The sequence below is a fragment of the Aquarana catesbeiana genome, linkage group LG08 (genome assembly GCF_042186555.1).
Source record: "Aquarana catesbeiana isolate 2022-GZ linkage group LG08, ASM4218655v1, whole genome shotgun sequence".
NCBI classification, from domain to species: domain Eukaryota; kingdom Metazoa; phylum Chordata; class Amphibia; order Anura; family Ranidae; genus Aquarana; species Aquarana catesbeiana.
Genome location: NC_133331.1, coordinates 6,545,530 through 6,562,413, shown reverse-complemented (window position 1 = coordinate 6,562,413; position 16,884 = coordinate 6,545,530). Strand labels below are relative to the sequence as shown.

General features: G+C 44.5%; 1 protein-coding gene across 1 annotated transcript in view; it reads right to left on the bottom strand.

Moving 5' to 3' along the window:
• Positions 1-4,195: 4,195 nt before the first annotated feature.
• Positions 4,196-16,884, bottom strand: part of UBTD1 (ubiquitin domain containing 1) — an 85,405-nt gene continuing 72,716 nt past the window's right edge. The window contains exons 2-3 of the mRNA XM_073595457.1: positions 9,139-9,366; positions 4,196-4,713 (exon numbers count right to left, since the gene is read on the bottom strand). Of these exons, the coding sequence (XP_073451558.1) occupies positions 4,328-4,713; positions 9,139-9,366 (614 nt within the window). The 3' untranslated portion in view covers positions 4,196-4,327. The remainder of the gene's footprint in view (positions 4,714-9,138; positions 9,367-16,884) is intronic.

Below are 16,884 nucleotides of genomic sequence, written 5' to 3'. Positions count from 1 at the left end.
CTGATGCTACAGAGATCAATACAATCAAAGCAAACCTTCCCCAAGAGACGTGTTTGTTGCCATTGCTGACCTTCCTATGAAAAATGCCAGTTGTCTGGATGTTAGGCTGATCCTCAGGATTTAATACTTTGAGCCACCGGACTGACAAAGTATGCAGGCCAGGGTTAAGTCAGAACTTTTTAGAAAAAGCAGCTCCATCCAGTGGCCAGAATGCGGTATTTTCCTGATTGAGACATTTCAGGAAAAAAAAAAAAAATCATTGCTGTATGGCCACTAGATGGAGTCGCCAATCATAGGAAATCAACGTACTAAGCAAAATACAGTCAGAATCTGTGATGGCCGGGCGAATGCTTGTGACAGTCATCCAGCGATTACTTTTTATTCTTTTAATTGACCCTTTTGAGCCATTAACTCTGAGAAGTTCTGACTTAACAAAAGCAGAGTTATAATTGTAGAGTCAGCACCACTTCCCACTTAGCATTAGTAAAAACTTTTTTAGAAAGAGAAAAAAAACTGGACTTTTCTAGGTGTTGAGACCTCCATTATCAGAATAATTCACCACATCGTGTATATAAAAACATATCTTTTTATTATAATCCATTAAAACGATTACAAAAAAAAATAATAATTAAAAATTGAGCACATAGAGAAACTTGAGCACATTCTATCCGCTGTGCAACCCCAGAGAGAAGAGGTTCTCCCCTATATCACATATATCAAAGCATGGAGGGGAGGAATGCCTCAATGCCGACGTGTTTCGCTGTTCTAGCTTTCTCAGGGGTTTGAGGAATGCAGCAAGGTGATTACTAAATAAAAAAAAAATCTATACATATATAATAGTGTATAATCAGATGAACAAAATCCAATACATACAATAGATATTTATTGTATTGTATGTATTGCATTTTGTTCATTTATTTGCATCCCTTGAACCCCCTGAGGAAGCTAGAACAGCGAAACGCGTCAGATTGAGGCATTCTTCCCTTACCTGCTTTATGATATATGTGATAATGTATACTGTATATGTTATATAGGGAAGGACCTCTTCTCTCAGGGCTTGCTCTAGCTAAAAAGGATGTGCTCAAGTTTCTGTATGTGTTAAATTTTTTTAAATGTCTTCTTAGGAGATGATTACCCCATAGTAATCCATGTTAATGGATTTATAATATAAAAAAAAAAAAAAAAAAAAAAAAAAAAAAAAGGAGATATGTTTTTATATACACAATGTGGTGAATTATTCTGAATGACTGAAGGACTTCTGTCTCAACACCCAGCAAAGTCCTGTTTTTTCCCTCTTTCTAAAAAGTTTTTGTACAATTATAACTCGGCTTTTGTTATGAAGTCAGAACTTTTTGGGGTTAGTGGCTCAAAAGGGTCCATTTATATATATATATATATATATATATATATATATATAAAAAAAAAAAAAAAAAAGAAAAAGATATAGATGGGATGACTGTCACAAGCTCGGCCATCACAGAGTCTGACCATATTTTCCTTAGTAGGTTAATTTCCTATGATCGTTGGCTCCATCTAGTGGCCATAAATTAATGATATTTTCTTGAAATGCCTCAATCAGGAAAATACTGCATTGTGGCCACTGAGTGGAGCCCATAATCATAGGAAATCAACATATGGTTCTAAAGGCTCAAGGTTTTCTACCTTCATGCATTGTATGTATGAAGATAAAAAAACCTTCTGCAACCCCCCCTAATACTTGCCGGAGCCCCATTAAGATCCAGCGTTGTGCATTAGAACCTCGGCTCTCCAGGGACTCTCCCTCCTCATTGGTTGAGATAGTAGCAGGAGCCATTGGCTCCCACTGCTGTCAATCACAGCCAGTGAGCCAATGAGAAGAGAGAGGAGGAAGGGCCGAGCCGCGGCTCAGTTTCTAAACACGCAGAGATGCAGCTCCGGAGCAAGCCTGCTTGAGTGCCCCAACAGCAAGTGGTTTGCTCTGGGGGGCACTTGGCAGGAGGGAGGGGCCAGGAGCGCCAGCGGGGGGACCCGAGAAGATGAAGATTGGGGCTGCTCTGTGCAAAACCATTACACAGAGCAGGTAAGGAGGACATGCTTGTTATTTAAAAGAAAAAAAAAAAAAATCTTGCATTTACGATCACTTTAAGCAAAATATGGTCAGAATTTTTGATGGTCGAGGACGAATGTGTCCAGCAAATTAATTTTTTTATAAATGGCCCCCCAAGGTATCGAAGCCTGAGGGTCAGGACAATAACCAAGCAACTAGCCCCTGGCAGGAAAAAAAAATGGTAGCCTACATGTTTCTCTCAGAGAAGATTTCCTTTTTTAAAAAGGGACTTTCCCTTTGTAAAAAGTAGTAGGCCAATGATTCAGACCGATCGGTTTGGTAGCGTGGAGGTCATCCACAAATTACTTCTAAATGAAACCAAGGATAATTTAATCCACAAACATGATGCTCCTCTAATCAGGTACAATATCTGAGACAAAAAGGTGCTTCCGGCACGCAATGCAGAAACCTCCACATTGACGCAAAGAGTGGGAAGCAGCTGCATGGAAAAAAATTAAATAAAAAAAGAAGAAGAAAAAGATTTTTATTTTGTTTAAAATATAATTTTTTCTGGAATTTAAAATCTTTAAACCATCTTTTAGACAAAATTGATGGTCCCTGGATGCCTTTATTACACATTCATGTTGGAGGAATGACAAACATATCCTTAGAACCCTACAGTACCCTAAATCACCAAGGATCTACAAAGTCCCTACAATTCTCCCAAGTCAACTTATTGCCGATTAGAAGGTCATGGGTTGCCCATGCTTCAGTTTTCCAAAGTGCATTGTAAAAAAAAAAAAACAGCTTAAAAAGTGTATCTAAACCCAAAACTGTATTTTTATTACAGCCTACCTGTCTTTAGATGTTTTGGCTTTTTCCCTTAATTTTCAGCTGGTAACCCTGCGAATAACGCCATGGTGGTCAAATCAGGTCAAACATGCCTGCCTTTGTTCATCCCCATTACATGATGAATTAATGGGACTAGTGGTTTTACAAGACAGACAAGGTTCTTTGGGCTTTTTCCAAAGAACGACATCAAATTTCTGGTAAGATTAACAAGTAATTCCCGCCCTTGCCAAAAAATTGACCGTGGTGGTCAATCAGTCTGGACTTCAAACATGTCTGCCTTTCTTCATCCCCATTAAATGGTGGATTAATGGGACTAGTGGTTTCACAAGAAAGACAAGGTTCTTTAGGCTTTTTCAAAAGGAAGGGACATCAAATTTCTGGTAAGATTAACAGGCGTTTTCTGTCCCTGGCAAAATTTGACCGTGGTGGTCAATCAGTCTGGACTTCAAACATGTCTGTCTTTGTTCATTCCCATTAAATGGTGGATTAATGGGACTAGTGGTTTCACAAGAAAGACAAGGTTCTTTAGGCTTTTTCAAAAGGAAGGGACATCAAATTTCTGGTAAGCTTAACAGGCGTTTTCTGTCCCTGGCAAAATTTGACCATGGTGGTCAATCAGGCTGGACTTCAAACATGTCTGCCCATCTTCAATGCATGATGGATTGTTGGGAATAGACGTTTAACAAGACAAGGTTAGGCTTTTTTTTTTTTTAAAGGCAAGGGAGGTAGAATTTCTGGTAAGGACAAGTATATTCCTTCCTTGCCAAAAATGGTCTTCACCAATGCAGTCACCACATCTAAGAATGGTTAACCTACTACATGTTACATGTTTGTTTTGGGTTTAGATCAGGGTTTGTCAACTCCAGTCCTCAAGGCACCCCAACAGGTCATGTTTTCAGGCTCTCTATTATTTTGCACAGGTTATTTGATCAGTTTCATCCCTTGGTAATTACCACAGCCGTTTCATCTGAGGGAAATCCTGAAAACATGACCTGTTGGGGCAGCTTGAGGACTGGAGTGGAGAAACGCTGGTTTAGATACACCTTCTTTGGACTGAATGCTGAAAACAACTCACACACGAGGACCACTGCCGTTATGCTGAATGGAAGAGTTAACCCAGACAATCATACAAAATACCCAACCCCCTGGTCCTATGCTAGCTTGGGATCCAGGCCAATAGCATGCATAAAACATCTTTTTGTATGAGGTGAACAGTCTGTGCAACCAAGATAATAATAATTAAAAAAAAAAAAAAAATAGTGCAGCATTTCAGGATCTCTGAGGTCATCTCTCCATCGCAAACCCATGTGTTCCTACAAGGTGGCCATCATCGAAAAGACAGACAAGAAAGGAAAGAAGGACATAGCAGCCAGCCTTTGCTTGTCTTCTAAATGTTCCAGTGTATCGTCATAAATTCTTGGTCAATTTTTTGTTTTTTTTTAAACCTGGTCAGTTTTGATGTTCTGCCGGTTGGTTAACAATAACTTGAATGACAAAGTCCTTCTGAATCTTAGTCTCCTGTAGTTTAATCCGATCTGTGAGAAGTTTCCCGGAAAAGAACCATCTTTGCCAACAAGGTTCAATGCCCTCCACGGAATGTAGCTGCTTCTTCATTTGGCCAATAGTGTCTGACATGCTGGCACTGAGTTTAACGTCTTTTCCCGTGGAAAGGCGGACTTTCAGCTGGAACTCCCGCCTGTTATTCGGGGCCGGGTCTGGGGCATCGGTTCCATCATCTTCACTTCTTTCCATGATCAGGTTAACTGGGGGAGCCAGGCAGTAGACTGGGAGCTGGTACCGGGTTCCAAGTTCATCGTAGCATTCTGTTAGAGAACCTGAAATTAACAAACAAAGGGTTACTTTTATTCCCAAATGTTGGGCAAATCCTAATGAGTTGCCATTGGGGGGGGGGGGGGGGGGTGTCTTTTAAGCAAATGCCCCTCCATTGGTATTGAATCAGTGGTAAGAATGCCCCTCTTTCAGTAGTGGTCAGAATGCCTTTTGGGAATAATTATGCAATTTGTTACTTACTCGTAACAAATACCTTTAAAACTCCTATTTCTGAATTTTCCTGGGATCAATTATGCCGTGGAAGTCTTTGACCCTCTTGCCTATGAGGTGTCACCCCACAATTCTTGCCTTCCAGAGCACTGTCTACATACTAGTGAATAGCAGTAGTCTGTAGAAGCCAACAGATGACTTCAAGTGTTACTAAAACAACAACAGTAAAGCATGCATGTTATACCTACCGTGGGACCTAAAGGGTTAATCCTCTGCATTGTGTAAAAGGGCTTTTTGATCCTGACTTCTCTGATTCTCCCTTTCTCCCACTGTCCCCAATCCATCTTTTGATAGTAACCTTCTGCACATGCTGAATTTAGTGTGTATTGCTTTTATGTATTTGTTTTGTTTTGCTTTTTGGGAGGGTGCATGTGATCAGTATAGGGCCAATCAGCACTGTCCAGGCAGATGGTCAGGGGTCATGCAGCCTCATAGGACAGTCATGGGAGAATGAAAAACTCCTCCTACAAGCTTTAACCAGACACTGATAGAAGTCACAAGATTGCTATATAGTGCTGACAAGAAAAGGCATTTAGCAGTTTATATTTACTAAAATTATTGCATTTCCATGTTCTGTGTACTGTGGGAGAGCAGATATAGTGAATGCAGGCTCCTGGGGAGACCAGATATAGTGAATGCAGGCTCCTGGGGAGACCAGATCTAGTGAATGCAGGCTCCTGGGCATTGGACTCTCTTCAGTCCCAGCAAATCCCTCCTGAAGGCTGGGGCCCAGAACGTTACTGCAAGATGCGGCCGGACCAGAGTCATGTAGAGCGGGAGAATTATCATTTTATCTCTGGAGTTGATCCCCTTTTTTAATGCCAATATTCTGTTTGTTTTGTTAGCAGCAGCTTGGCATTGCTGAGCCTATCATCTACTAGGACCCCCAGGTCCTTTTCCACCCTAGATTCCCCCAGAGGTTCTCCTAGCGAGTAAGTTGCATTCACATTTTTGGCACCCAAATGCATTATTCTACATTTTTCTACATTGAACCTCATTTGCCATGTAGTTGCCCCTCCCCCATTAATTTGTTCAGATCTTTTTGCAAGGTTTCCACATCCTGCGGAGAAGTTATTGCCCTGCTTAGCTTAGTATCGTCCGCAAATACAGAGATTGAACTGTTTATCCCATCCTCCAGGTCATTTATGAACAAATTAAATAGGATTGGTCCCAGCACAGAACCCTGGGGAACCCCACTACCCACCCCTGACCATTCCGAGTACTCCCCATTTATCACCACCCTCCATAGGCTAACCCTCTTCAGCTTATCATGAATGCTGCTGCCAGATTCATCTACTTTACCAATCGCTGTGTGTCCTCCACCCCTCTACCCGCCAATCCCTACACTGGCCTCCACTCAGTGTCCTCCATCCCTCTACCTGCCAATCCCTACACTGGCCTCCACTCACTCAATGTCCTCCACCCCTCTACCCGCCAATCCCTACACTGGCCTCCACTCAGTGTCCTCCATCCCTCTCCGCCAATCCCAACACTGGCCTCTGCTCAGTGTCCTCCACCCCTCTCCGCCAATCCCTACACTGGCCTCCACTCAGTGTCCTCCATCCCTCTACCTGCCAATCCCTACACTGGCCTCCACTCAATGTCCTCCACCCCTCTACCCGCCAATCCCTACATTGGCCTTCGCTCAGTGTCCTCTATCCCTCTCTGCCAATCCCAAACTGGCTTCTGATTGCCTAGCAAATTAAATTCAAAATACTAACATACAAAGCCATCCACAACACTGCCCTGAGCTTCATTACCATTCTTATCTACAAATATCACCCAAACCGTCCTCTCTGCTCATCCCAATTCCTCCTGCTCTCATGGTCCCTTGTCTCCTCCTCCCATGCTCGTCTCCAGCAATTCTCCAGTGCCACTCCCATCCTCTGGAACTCTCTACCTCAATCTGTCCTACTCTGGCTGCCTTTAGGCCATGGATGCTCAACCTGTGGCCCTCCAGCTGTTGCAGAACTACAAGTCCCATCATGCCTCTGCCTTTGGGAGTCATGCTTGTAACTGTCAGCCTTGGAAAGCCTCATGAGACTTGTAGTTCCGGAACAGCTGGAGGGCCACAGATTGAGCACCCATTCTTCAGGCGATCCCTAAAAACTCATCTCTTTGGGGAAGCCCATCACGCCTCCAACTAATCTTTTACCACTTCCTTCAGCTCATCCCCCACAGTTACAACCTTTGTACCACTTGGCCCACCCTATTAGATTGCAAGCTCTTATGAGAACTGTCCTCTTAACCTTTTTGTATCTTATTGTATGGTAACAGTACCATGATAGTACCAGTATCATGTTGTAAAGCGCTGGGCAAAATATAAACCCTGTATAAATAATAATACCATATCAATGGTATTACATAAACATGCAGTGGCGGCCGGTGGTATTTTTTTTTTTTTGGGTGGGGCAAACAATCCACCCGATGCCACCCCCACCGGTCGGTCGGGTCACAGGCACCCCCACCGGTTGGTCAGTTGCCAGACCCGCACCTACCTCACCTAGGTCACGGGAAGAGCGTCTTCTCCTCCTCGGCTTTACGGCGGCTTCCCCTGCGTCCCCTCCCTCCTCCTTCCAGGCGGTCAATAGGATCGCTTCTCCTCTTGGTCAATCGGGTCTCAGAACCCACTTCCTGATTGGCCGGGAGGAGAATCAGGAAGATCATAGCCAATATTTATTCGCTATTGTCACACAACTGGGTGGGCTCAGGAAGTAGTGCTCTGCGCCCCGAGCCCACCCTTAGAGCCTCTGGCTCTAATCATGTGCTTCTAAAAAGAAAAAAAAAAAATGTGAATCCATGCGTCCAGTGCCCTGCATGTAGATTAGGGACCAGGCGCATGGATTAGGGGGGGTGGGGTATGGACAGAAAAAAAAAGTAGTAGTGGGCTTGGCACTATATGGTGTAACTAAATCCCCATATTTTCTGAATATGCTCAGGTGTTTTTAAATAGCCTTGCAGGTGTTAAATATCATTTTTGTATGGTGTGCGTTGTAATTTTTTTTTTTTTTGTCTGTATGGTCTTATGGCTGCACCATCTTTTTTGCACTTTGTAGGGTGTGCCCCCCAAATCTTTGTTTGTCTAGGGTATGAACGGGCCACCACTGTAAACATGGCTTTAAGTATTAAAACCCCGTGTGCCCATAATGTATTTAAAAAAAAAAATAGTATGCCTGTCATGTACGATTTTGTAGAGACATCAGGACAAAACCCAACGCGTTTCGAAAAAACTTCTTCAGGGGATAAAAGCAGGGGTATGCCATGTATGAACAACATGTAAAGAATAGTTGAATACAGATGGTTGCAAGAATAGGGCTGCCAACACTACTCGTCCACCCCGGATGCGGACGAAAATACATCCCAGGGGCCAACGAGCATCCACTGGGGCCACCTTGTGTAAGACAGAGCCATGCAGTTTGATGCGGTGCGGTTTTGAAAATGACGCAGGCACCTTTTCTTACAGGTTTCTTGCACATTTATTTCAACATGCATAAAGCGCAAAAAAAAAAAAGCACGAGTGTTCTGTCACACCAAAGAACGCCAACACTACTCCTTAACCATGCGATAATCTAATCATAGCGCTCGTCATGTACATCTAATCCCATGTCAATATGTGCCCATAAATTGATCATCATCTTGGGAGGATTGCATGATGCCGGAGTTAACTGATGTGTGTCCGTGGTATACACACAAATCTGTACGTGATCTTAAACATAAAAAATAAAATAAAAAATGTATTGAGTCTGTGAGGTGCTTTGTACTGTTTGTTTTATTTTCTTTAATTTGTTTTGTTATCAAATGTTCCTCCTTTTGAAACTCTTTTGATTCTTAGGTGTGTTTTTTTTTGTATACACAAAAAACAGTTGATAAAAAATTACCTGATAAAAAAATAAATAAAAAAAAATCAGCAGCAGCAGCAGAGTTAACAGAGTAAGCAAAAACGCTTTTTATAGTATCATTATGCAACAATGTATCTTTACACTCAAAAGTATACAGATACATTGTTGCATTATGTTATTATACATTTATTTTTTTGTTGATGTTGATAATTGTATATGGGATTCATTTTTTTCACAATTTTAAATGATCAAATATAATAAAGTGCTTTCAATTACAGAACAAAGTGGAGAAAAAAGGAGAAGTTCATATTTAGGGTTTACACTTTGTGTATTTAGAGATCATTTTCTCGATGCACGTACCGTGAGGTAATGTAATACTGGCCCCATCCACAATGGCCTGAGCCAGCTCATGGTCGTTGGCCTCCACGGCGTAGGCCGCCGCTTTCAGTGCGTCCCAGATCTCCTTTCGCCCCTCGAAGGCCGGCGCCGTGTCCCAGAACTCGTCCCGTTTGCTGCGAAGCTGGCCGTCCGTCATGGGGTAGTCGCTCTTCCATCGCGGTCGCTCTTTCTTTAATGGTTCGTTACGTCCTGGTGAAGATGTACAGAAAAATATTTAATGACTTTCCTTCTTATTAATGTAACTATGCAAAAAATTCCCAGACTTAAACATCAGCTGTAAATGATATATAAGCATGTATTATATACCATACCTGTGGGGTCCCTCTAGAAGCTGGAAATCACTGTAGAGACAACACTACTACACTGCCACTACACCACCGTTACTGCACCACCACTATTCATAGGCGTGTGCAAGGGGTGTGCCAGGTGTGCCTGGGCACACCCTAATCCTGTGGTTGGCAACCCCCAAATGACTGGCAGGTGACAGGTAAACCGCAATCCTTCCTTGCTGACCCTCAGAACCTGGACAGGAGAGGCGCCGGGGGTGGAGTTTAGTGGATCCGATCTGTATTTTCCTCCTGCAGCAGCTGAAAGTAGGCTTCTCCTCCTCTCCCTCTCAACATTCAGCTGCCACAGGAGGAAAATACAGGGGGGGGATCTGTACCAATATATGCCACCCCCACCATCCCTCCTTTCCCTGTTCCTCTTTCTTCTGTTGTCCGGGTCCCCCTGTGTGCTCCCTGGCTCCTCCTTCCTCTCATCATTTCAGGATGGAGAGCGGGGAAAAGGCCGGTAAATATGTCAAACGCATATATGTGTTGGAGCTTAGGGGTGCACACCCTAATGCAATAGGCTGCTCACACCTATACCACTACTACACCACTACACTACCACTACTATACCACTACTACACCGCTACACTACCACTACTATACCGCCACTACACCACAACTACACTACCACGACTACAACGTTACTGCACTACACCACAACTACACTACCACTACTGCACCGCTACTACGCCACCACTACTGCACCGCTACTATGACACCGCTACTACACCGATACTATGCCACCGCTACTACGCCACCGCTACTACACCGATACTATGCCACCACTACTACGCCACCACTACTGCACCGCTACTACGCCACCACTACTGCACCACTACTACGCCACCACTACTACACTACTACGCCACCACCACTACACCGATCTCCACCAGTTTCACGGTCCTGTTCCAAGCGGCTGACTGCTGCATCATGAACACAGGAGGTCACTTGCTCAGGACCAGCACCAGAGAACATTTTGCATTTTCTCAATGAATGCACAACATTCTCTGATTGGACAAAGTGGAGATTGTGACATCACCCTCCTGTCTCTCCACCTCGTCCAATCAGAGAAAGCTTTGCATACATCAAAGTGTGACAGCGCTGAAAATTGGGGGTGAAAATGCCCGGTATTGAAGGGTTAATTTGTAGCTTTTATATCTGCTCAGAGTTCCTTTTTGCTACAGCACGTCATGTCCTCACCCACCCGTCTAAGCCGGTCCCTGCAGGGTGCCACCAAAACAAGAAGGGCGCTGCTGGCCGTGGCTTAAAGGTCACTTTCATAAAGCAAAGTATTTATAGCTCGGTGAATTAACCACGGAGTAATCTGCAGCATCCCAGCACAATGGCGGATTACACGCAGCATCTGACAGGCCGGGAGATTAGTGCCATGTAAGCCCGGCAAAGTCACAAATAAACCAATTACGTCCAATTGTTGGCTCCGGTAAAAATGTACCTAATGGAAGGAAATGAATGCGACAGAACAGATCCTATTTATATGGCTGGATGGAGGAAAGTTCACAGCTTTTTCGTCAGAGCGAGCCACAAGCGGTGCAAAGGGTTTGCCGGAATTGGAGCACCGAAAAATCAGAGCGAAGGAACTGGTGGAGAGCTTGAGCACCGAACAGCCTGCCTCCAGGGCTCATGCACACGGGTGGTTTTTGGCGTACAATGTAAATTGTGGGCGGATTTCCACGCCGGGGGAATACAGAGCTGCCATGTAGAGCCCAGTCCCCATCTGTAGATGGGTTTATGCTGCTACTTAGGTTAACCCACGCATGTGTAAAAACGGAACCCAGACCATACGCATCCAGGGTTGTATGCCCGTACATGTACATAGGTTTATGCAAGGCGCAGCGGAAACCCGAGTACAGCTCCATACAGGCATTCGTTACTATAAGTGGCTGTAAGTCGCAGCTGCGTAGCCTGAACACAGATGTCCATATTTAGCATAGGTTAAAAAAAAAATGTGACAACAGGAAGATAAAATGTAGCAACATGTTTCAGGGGCCGACAGTCCCCTTCATCAGGCCTCAAACAAAGAAGTTGCTTCCTTGAGGATTCTCCTCTAAAGACTCCTGGGGAGCGTTCTAGATCAATGATGATTGTGATGAGGAATGATTCTGTAGCTCCTGCAGAAATGTTTTCTTAACACACCATTCATCACAATAGATAAAGAACAATCCTCAGAAGTCTTTAGATGAGAATCCTCAAAGAAGAAATTTCTTTCTTTGAGCCCTGATGAAGGGGACTGTCAGCATTCAAAACGTGTTGCTACCTTTTATCTTCCTGTCGTCACAATAAATATAATGCACTCTTTAAAAGGTGACCAATTGGCACTCTTGTTTTTAATTTGCAACATGTTTCGGGGGCTTCATCAGGGTTCAAACAAAGAAGTTGCTTCCTTGAGAACTCACATCTAAAAAGACTCCTGGTGAGTGATCTATATTGATAATGGTGTTTAGGAATGATTCTGTAGCTCCTGCAGAAATGTTTTCTTAACACACATTCATCACAATCATCATCGATATAGAACACTCCCCAGGAGTCTTTAGATGAGATGTGTGTTAAGAAAAAATTTCTGCAGGAGCTACAGAATCATTCCTCATCACCATCATCATCGATCTAGAACGCTCCCCAGGAGTCTTTAGAGGAAAATCCTCAAGGAAGCAACTTCTTTGTTTGAACCCTGATGAAGGGGACTGTCAGCCCCCGAAACATGTTGCTACATTTTATCTTCCTGTTGTCACATTTTAACCTATGATAAATATGGATATCTGTGTTCAGGACATGCAGTTGCCACACACACAGCCACTGTGATAAATGCCTGTATGCAGCTGTACTTGGGTTTCCGCTGCTGCTTGCATAAACCTATGTATATGTATGGGCATACAACCCTGGATATGTGTAGTCTGCGTCCAGTTTTTCTTCACACATTCATCACAATCGATAGAGAACAACCCCCTGGGAGTCTTTAGATGGGAGTACTCAAGAAAGCAACTTTTTTGCTTGAGCCCTGATGAAGGGGATTGTCAGCACCCGAAACATGTCGCTACATTTTATTTCATCTTCCTGTTGTCACAAGAAGTAAAATAGACTCTTAAGAGGACCACCTGGCACCCTGGTTTTTCTCAATTTCATTTGCATTTCTCAGTTTGGGAGGTCCCCCAACCTTTGAGAGGGGCCCCCCGCATTGTGGCAGGGTCCAACCAACACCTTCTGCTTTGAGAAATTAAAAGATTTGAGTCCAGTGTCTCACATCTATTTCTTATGGGACTAGAGTATTCTGACAGTCGCAGGCAAACATCAACTGTATCCGTTTGGCTGCAGTCACTGTTGTCCAGCCGAGAATTTTGCCAAAAATCTGAGCCATGCATGGCCAGCATTAACGTGGTCTCTACTTATGGGACAGCCTACCACCCTACATTAGGGGACTGGGATGTGTACCTATGGATGTGACTCCTTATCTATGGTAGTGGCTGTGCTCAGGTATCACTGGTCCTGTCTCAACTGTTCCTTTTTAGTACATGTAGAGCTCTCTATTCTTTGGGGGGGGGTTAACTGTACTCATTAGACCCAGTTATGTGTTTTTGTACTATTACCTGAGAACAAAATAACTACCACCCCCCCATACTGACAACACTAGGAGAGTCAGACCGCTGCATCACATCACATACAATGCACCGACCTGGGTCTCCAGCAGTAGTCTGACATGCCACGCCCCACACCATACACTACAGTGCTGTTGACTAGAGCAGTGTGCAGGGGGAGCATGTCAGTTCACAGGGGAATCAGGCTGCTCCATTGTGTGTATGAACAGCAGTCTGACTCTCCGATGTGCTGCCAGTACAGGATGTTTTAACACCTGCAGCATATAGCAAGGAAGCACGAGTGCTCTCGACTGCAGCAGTGTGCAGGGGTGCATGTCTGTTCACCGGAGAGTCGGGCTTCTGCATTTTGTGTGAAAGAACAGCGGTTTGACTCTCTGTAATGTGTTGCCAGTACAGGATGTTAACTCTTGCAGCAGTATCCAGCAAGAGAGCATGAGGGCTGTTGACTAGTGCAGTGTGCAGGGGGGGGGGGGGGCTATGTCGGTTCACTGGAAAGTCAGGTCAAGAGCAGCAGTCTGACTCTCCAATGTGCTGCCACTACAGGGGGTTTGAAATCAGGGACAGTTGAGAGCTAGGAGTTGAAAGGGACAGTCCCTGATTTGGAACAAAGTTCCTCTCTCCTTCTCACTTCTGCCTCATTTTGGTCTGATCTATATAGTTGTATATAAAATGCACTTTTTATGTTTCAAAAAAGTGTTTCCCAGTGATAAACCTTTCATCCAGTTTCTAAAATTCAGCATTGGTAAATTCCAAAAGCCAATATAAAGGAATAATAGTGGTTAAAAAAATGGGTTTAACCTTTTTTTGTATAAATTCTCCTTTAAGGGGGTGTGGCAGGGGGTGTGTCTTATGCTTATAAACTTTTGCCAACAGGTGTCCCTTGTTCCCATCGCAAAAAGTTGGGTGGTAGGAGTATATAGCAAGAGAACATGAGGACTGTTGGCTAGAGTAGTGTGCAGGGGAAGACTGGAGAGTCGGGCCTCTGCATTGTGTAAGAGCAGCAGTCCGACTCTCTGATGTGCTGTCACTTCAGGGTGTTTTAACTCTTGCAGTAGTAAATAGCAAGAGAACATCATGGCTGTTGACTAGAGCAGTGAGCAGGGGGAGCATGTCGGTTCACAGGAGAATCAGGCTGCTCCATTGTGTGTAAGAGCAGCAGTCCGACTCTCCGATGTGCTGCCACTTTAGGGTGTTTTAACTGTTGCAGCAGTTAAAACACCCTTGCAGCAGTTTACAGCAAGAGAGCATGAGGGCTGTTAACTAATGCATTGTGCATGTCAGTTCACTGGAAAGTCAGGCCGCTGCATCGTGTGTGCAAGAGCAGTGGTCCGACTCTCCAATGTGCTACCAGTAGAGGATGTTTTAACTCATGCAGCGGTATATAGCAAGAAAGCATGAGGGCTGTTGACTAGAGTAGTGTGCAGGGGGAGACTGGAGAGTCAGGCCACTGCATTATGTTAAGAGGAGCGGTCCGACTCTCCGATGTGCTACCACTTCAGGTTGTTTTAACTCTTGCAGCAGTATATAGCAAGAGAACATCATGGCTGTTGACTAGAGCAGCGAGCAGGGGGAGCATGTCAGTTCACAGGAGAATCAAGCTGCTCCATTGTGTGCAAGAGCAGCAGTCCGACTCTCAGATGTGCTGCCACTTTAAGGTGTTTTAACTGTTGCAGCAGTATACAGCAAGAGAGCATGAGGGCTGTTGACTAGTGCAGTGTACATGTCAGTTCACTGGAAAGTCAGACCGCTGCATCGTGTGTGTGTGAGAGCAGTGGTCCGACTCTCCAATGTGCTGCCAGTAGAGGATGTTTTAACTCATGCAGCGGTATATAGCAAGAAAGCATGAGGACTGTTGACTAGAGCAGTGTGCAGGGGGGAGACTGGAGAGAGCCGGGCCACTGCATTGTGTAAAAGCAGCGTTCCGACTCTCCCATGTGCTGCCACTTCAGGGCGTTTTAACTCTTGCAGCAGTATATAGCAAGCACAAAAATAAATGAGGAGTGTATTTTTACTATATAAAAAAAATCCTAACTGCATTAGGAGTAGAGTACATCGTATAGAAGTGTCAATTAGAAAGTTGTAATATACCAACCCTCACATTTACTCTGAAAATGATCCTTTTTTTGGTCTAGAAGTATTTTTTGCACATTTATAAAAACAGAGATATCAACATGGATCTGCTTAACACAACAGAATGCCGGAATTCTTTTCCGGCAAATCAACATTTTTTGTGCTGTCAGATTGTTACGCACATAAACAGCGAGTGCCAAATGATCGTCTATAAAGAGAAATTAGCTTTTTATGCATTTTTGGAGGGGGAGGGGGGGGTGGGGGGGTTACTCTGCGGAGAGAAATGGCAAATGGCGGTTTTATTTCAAGCTGCGCACAGCGTGAAATTAATGCTGATTCAGGAAAATCTGACGCCTTGCAAGGTCGTTTAATTTCACAGGCATTCCTTACCTGGGGCAAGATGCTCTGCGACTCAGCATTAACCAGACCCTGATGGGGGGGGGGGGGGGGCGGCGGTCACACGCACGTCGTTCGGATAGACTCAATGCAGAGCATGGAGGATTCTACAAAATAGGAGGCGAATGTTTCCTCCAATACCGCGGCTCTTCTTACAGTTACTGAAACTCCACCATGTTCCGGATTGTCTCTTTGTATACTCTATGGGTTTTAATGCGGAACCCCGACCTCCTCCTTCAGTCTTGCACAGTTTTACCGGCTCCTCTCCTGGGCTGAAACGGCCTCCTCTGATTTCACTGCACACTGTGAGCTTCTCACCATGTGCATTAGAAGCTGCAGCAAGTCAGACAGAGCCCCACCTCATTTCCTGGCTGGAGGACGCCCAGCATCCTATGGCACACCCCCCCCCCCCCCCCCCCCAAGCCTGACTGTCTCTGGCCCCGCCCCTTTCACTAATTAGATTTCAGTTCAATCACGGAGGCCCGGTGTCACAGGAGGGCAGTCTATATGCAAATACGGCCTGCCTAGGAACGCCCATGGCTCCAGAGTGACACCCACCCAATCAAGGCATTTTGATATTTGCATAACTCCTCCCACTGCCTGCATCAGGGCTGAGGGCTTAAGGCCCCATTCACACCCGAGCGTAGCGTTTTCAGGCAGAAAATCGCGCGATTTTACCGCGTTTTAGCTGCATTTTTTTACCGCGATTTTGTGCAGGGCAAAAAGTCACTAATGTAAAAAGTAGAAAAATGCCCAAATCTGCCTAAAAAAAAAAAAAAAAAAAAAGGTTCCAGAACTTGTTTGAGCTTCAGGCGTTTTTTAGCTTCTGGCTTCAGGCGTTTTGTAGTGGAGACGTGAACCATCTCCATAGAGGATCATTGATTTTTTTTTCCCCTCCAGTGTTTTGTAGCTTCAGGCTTCAAGCTACAAAACGCTCAGGTGTGAACAGGGCCTTAGAGGGGACTACTGGAGGGGCAGGGTGATGTGATGGTTTCGGGAAGCTCTGTACAGAACCCTGCCGGCTCCTCCCACCAGTCACGATCTGCCTGCATTACAGAGAGAATCACAGCGACTCAGTGATGACATCACTCCGTATAACCGTGATGGCGAACCTCTGCACCCCAGATGTTTTGGAACTACATTTCCCATGATGCTCTTGCACTCCGCACCATGGGAAACGTAGTTCCAAAACATCTGGGGTTCCCGAGGTTCACCATTACTGGAGTATAACACAAGGTATATAATGAAAATAGAATAAAAGTTATTTAAAACTACAGCATCTATACAATATGCAAAAAAGA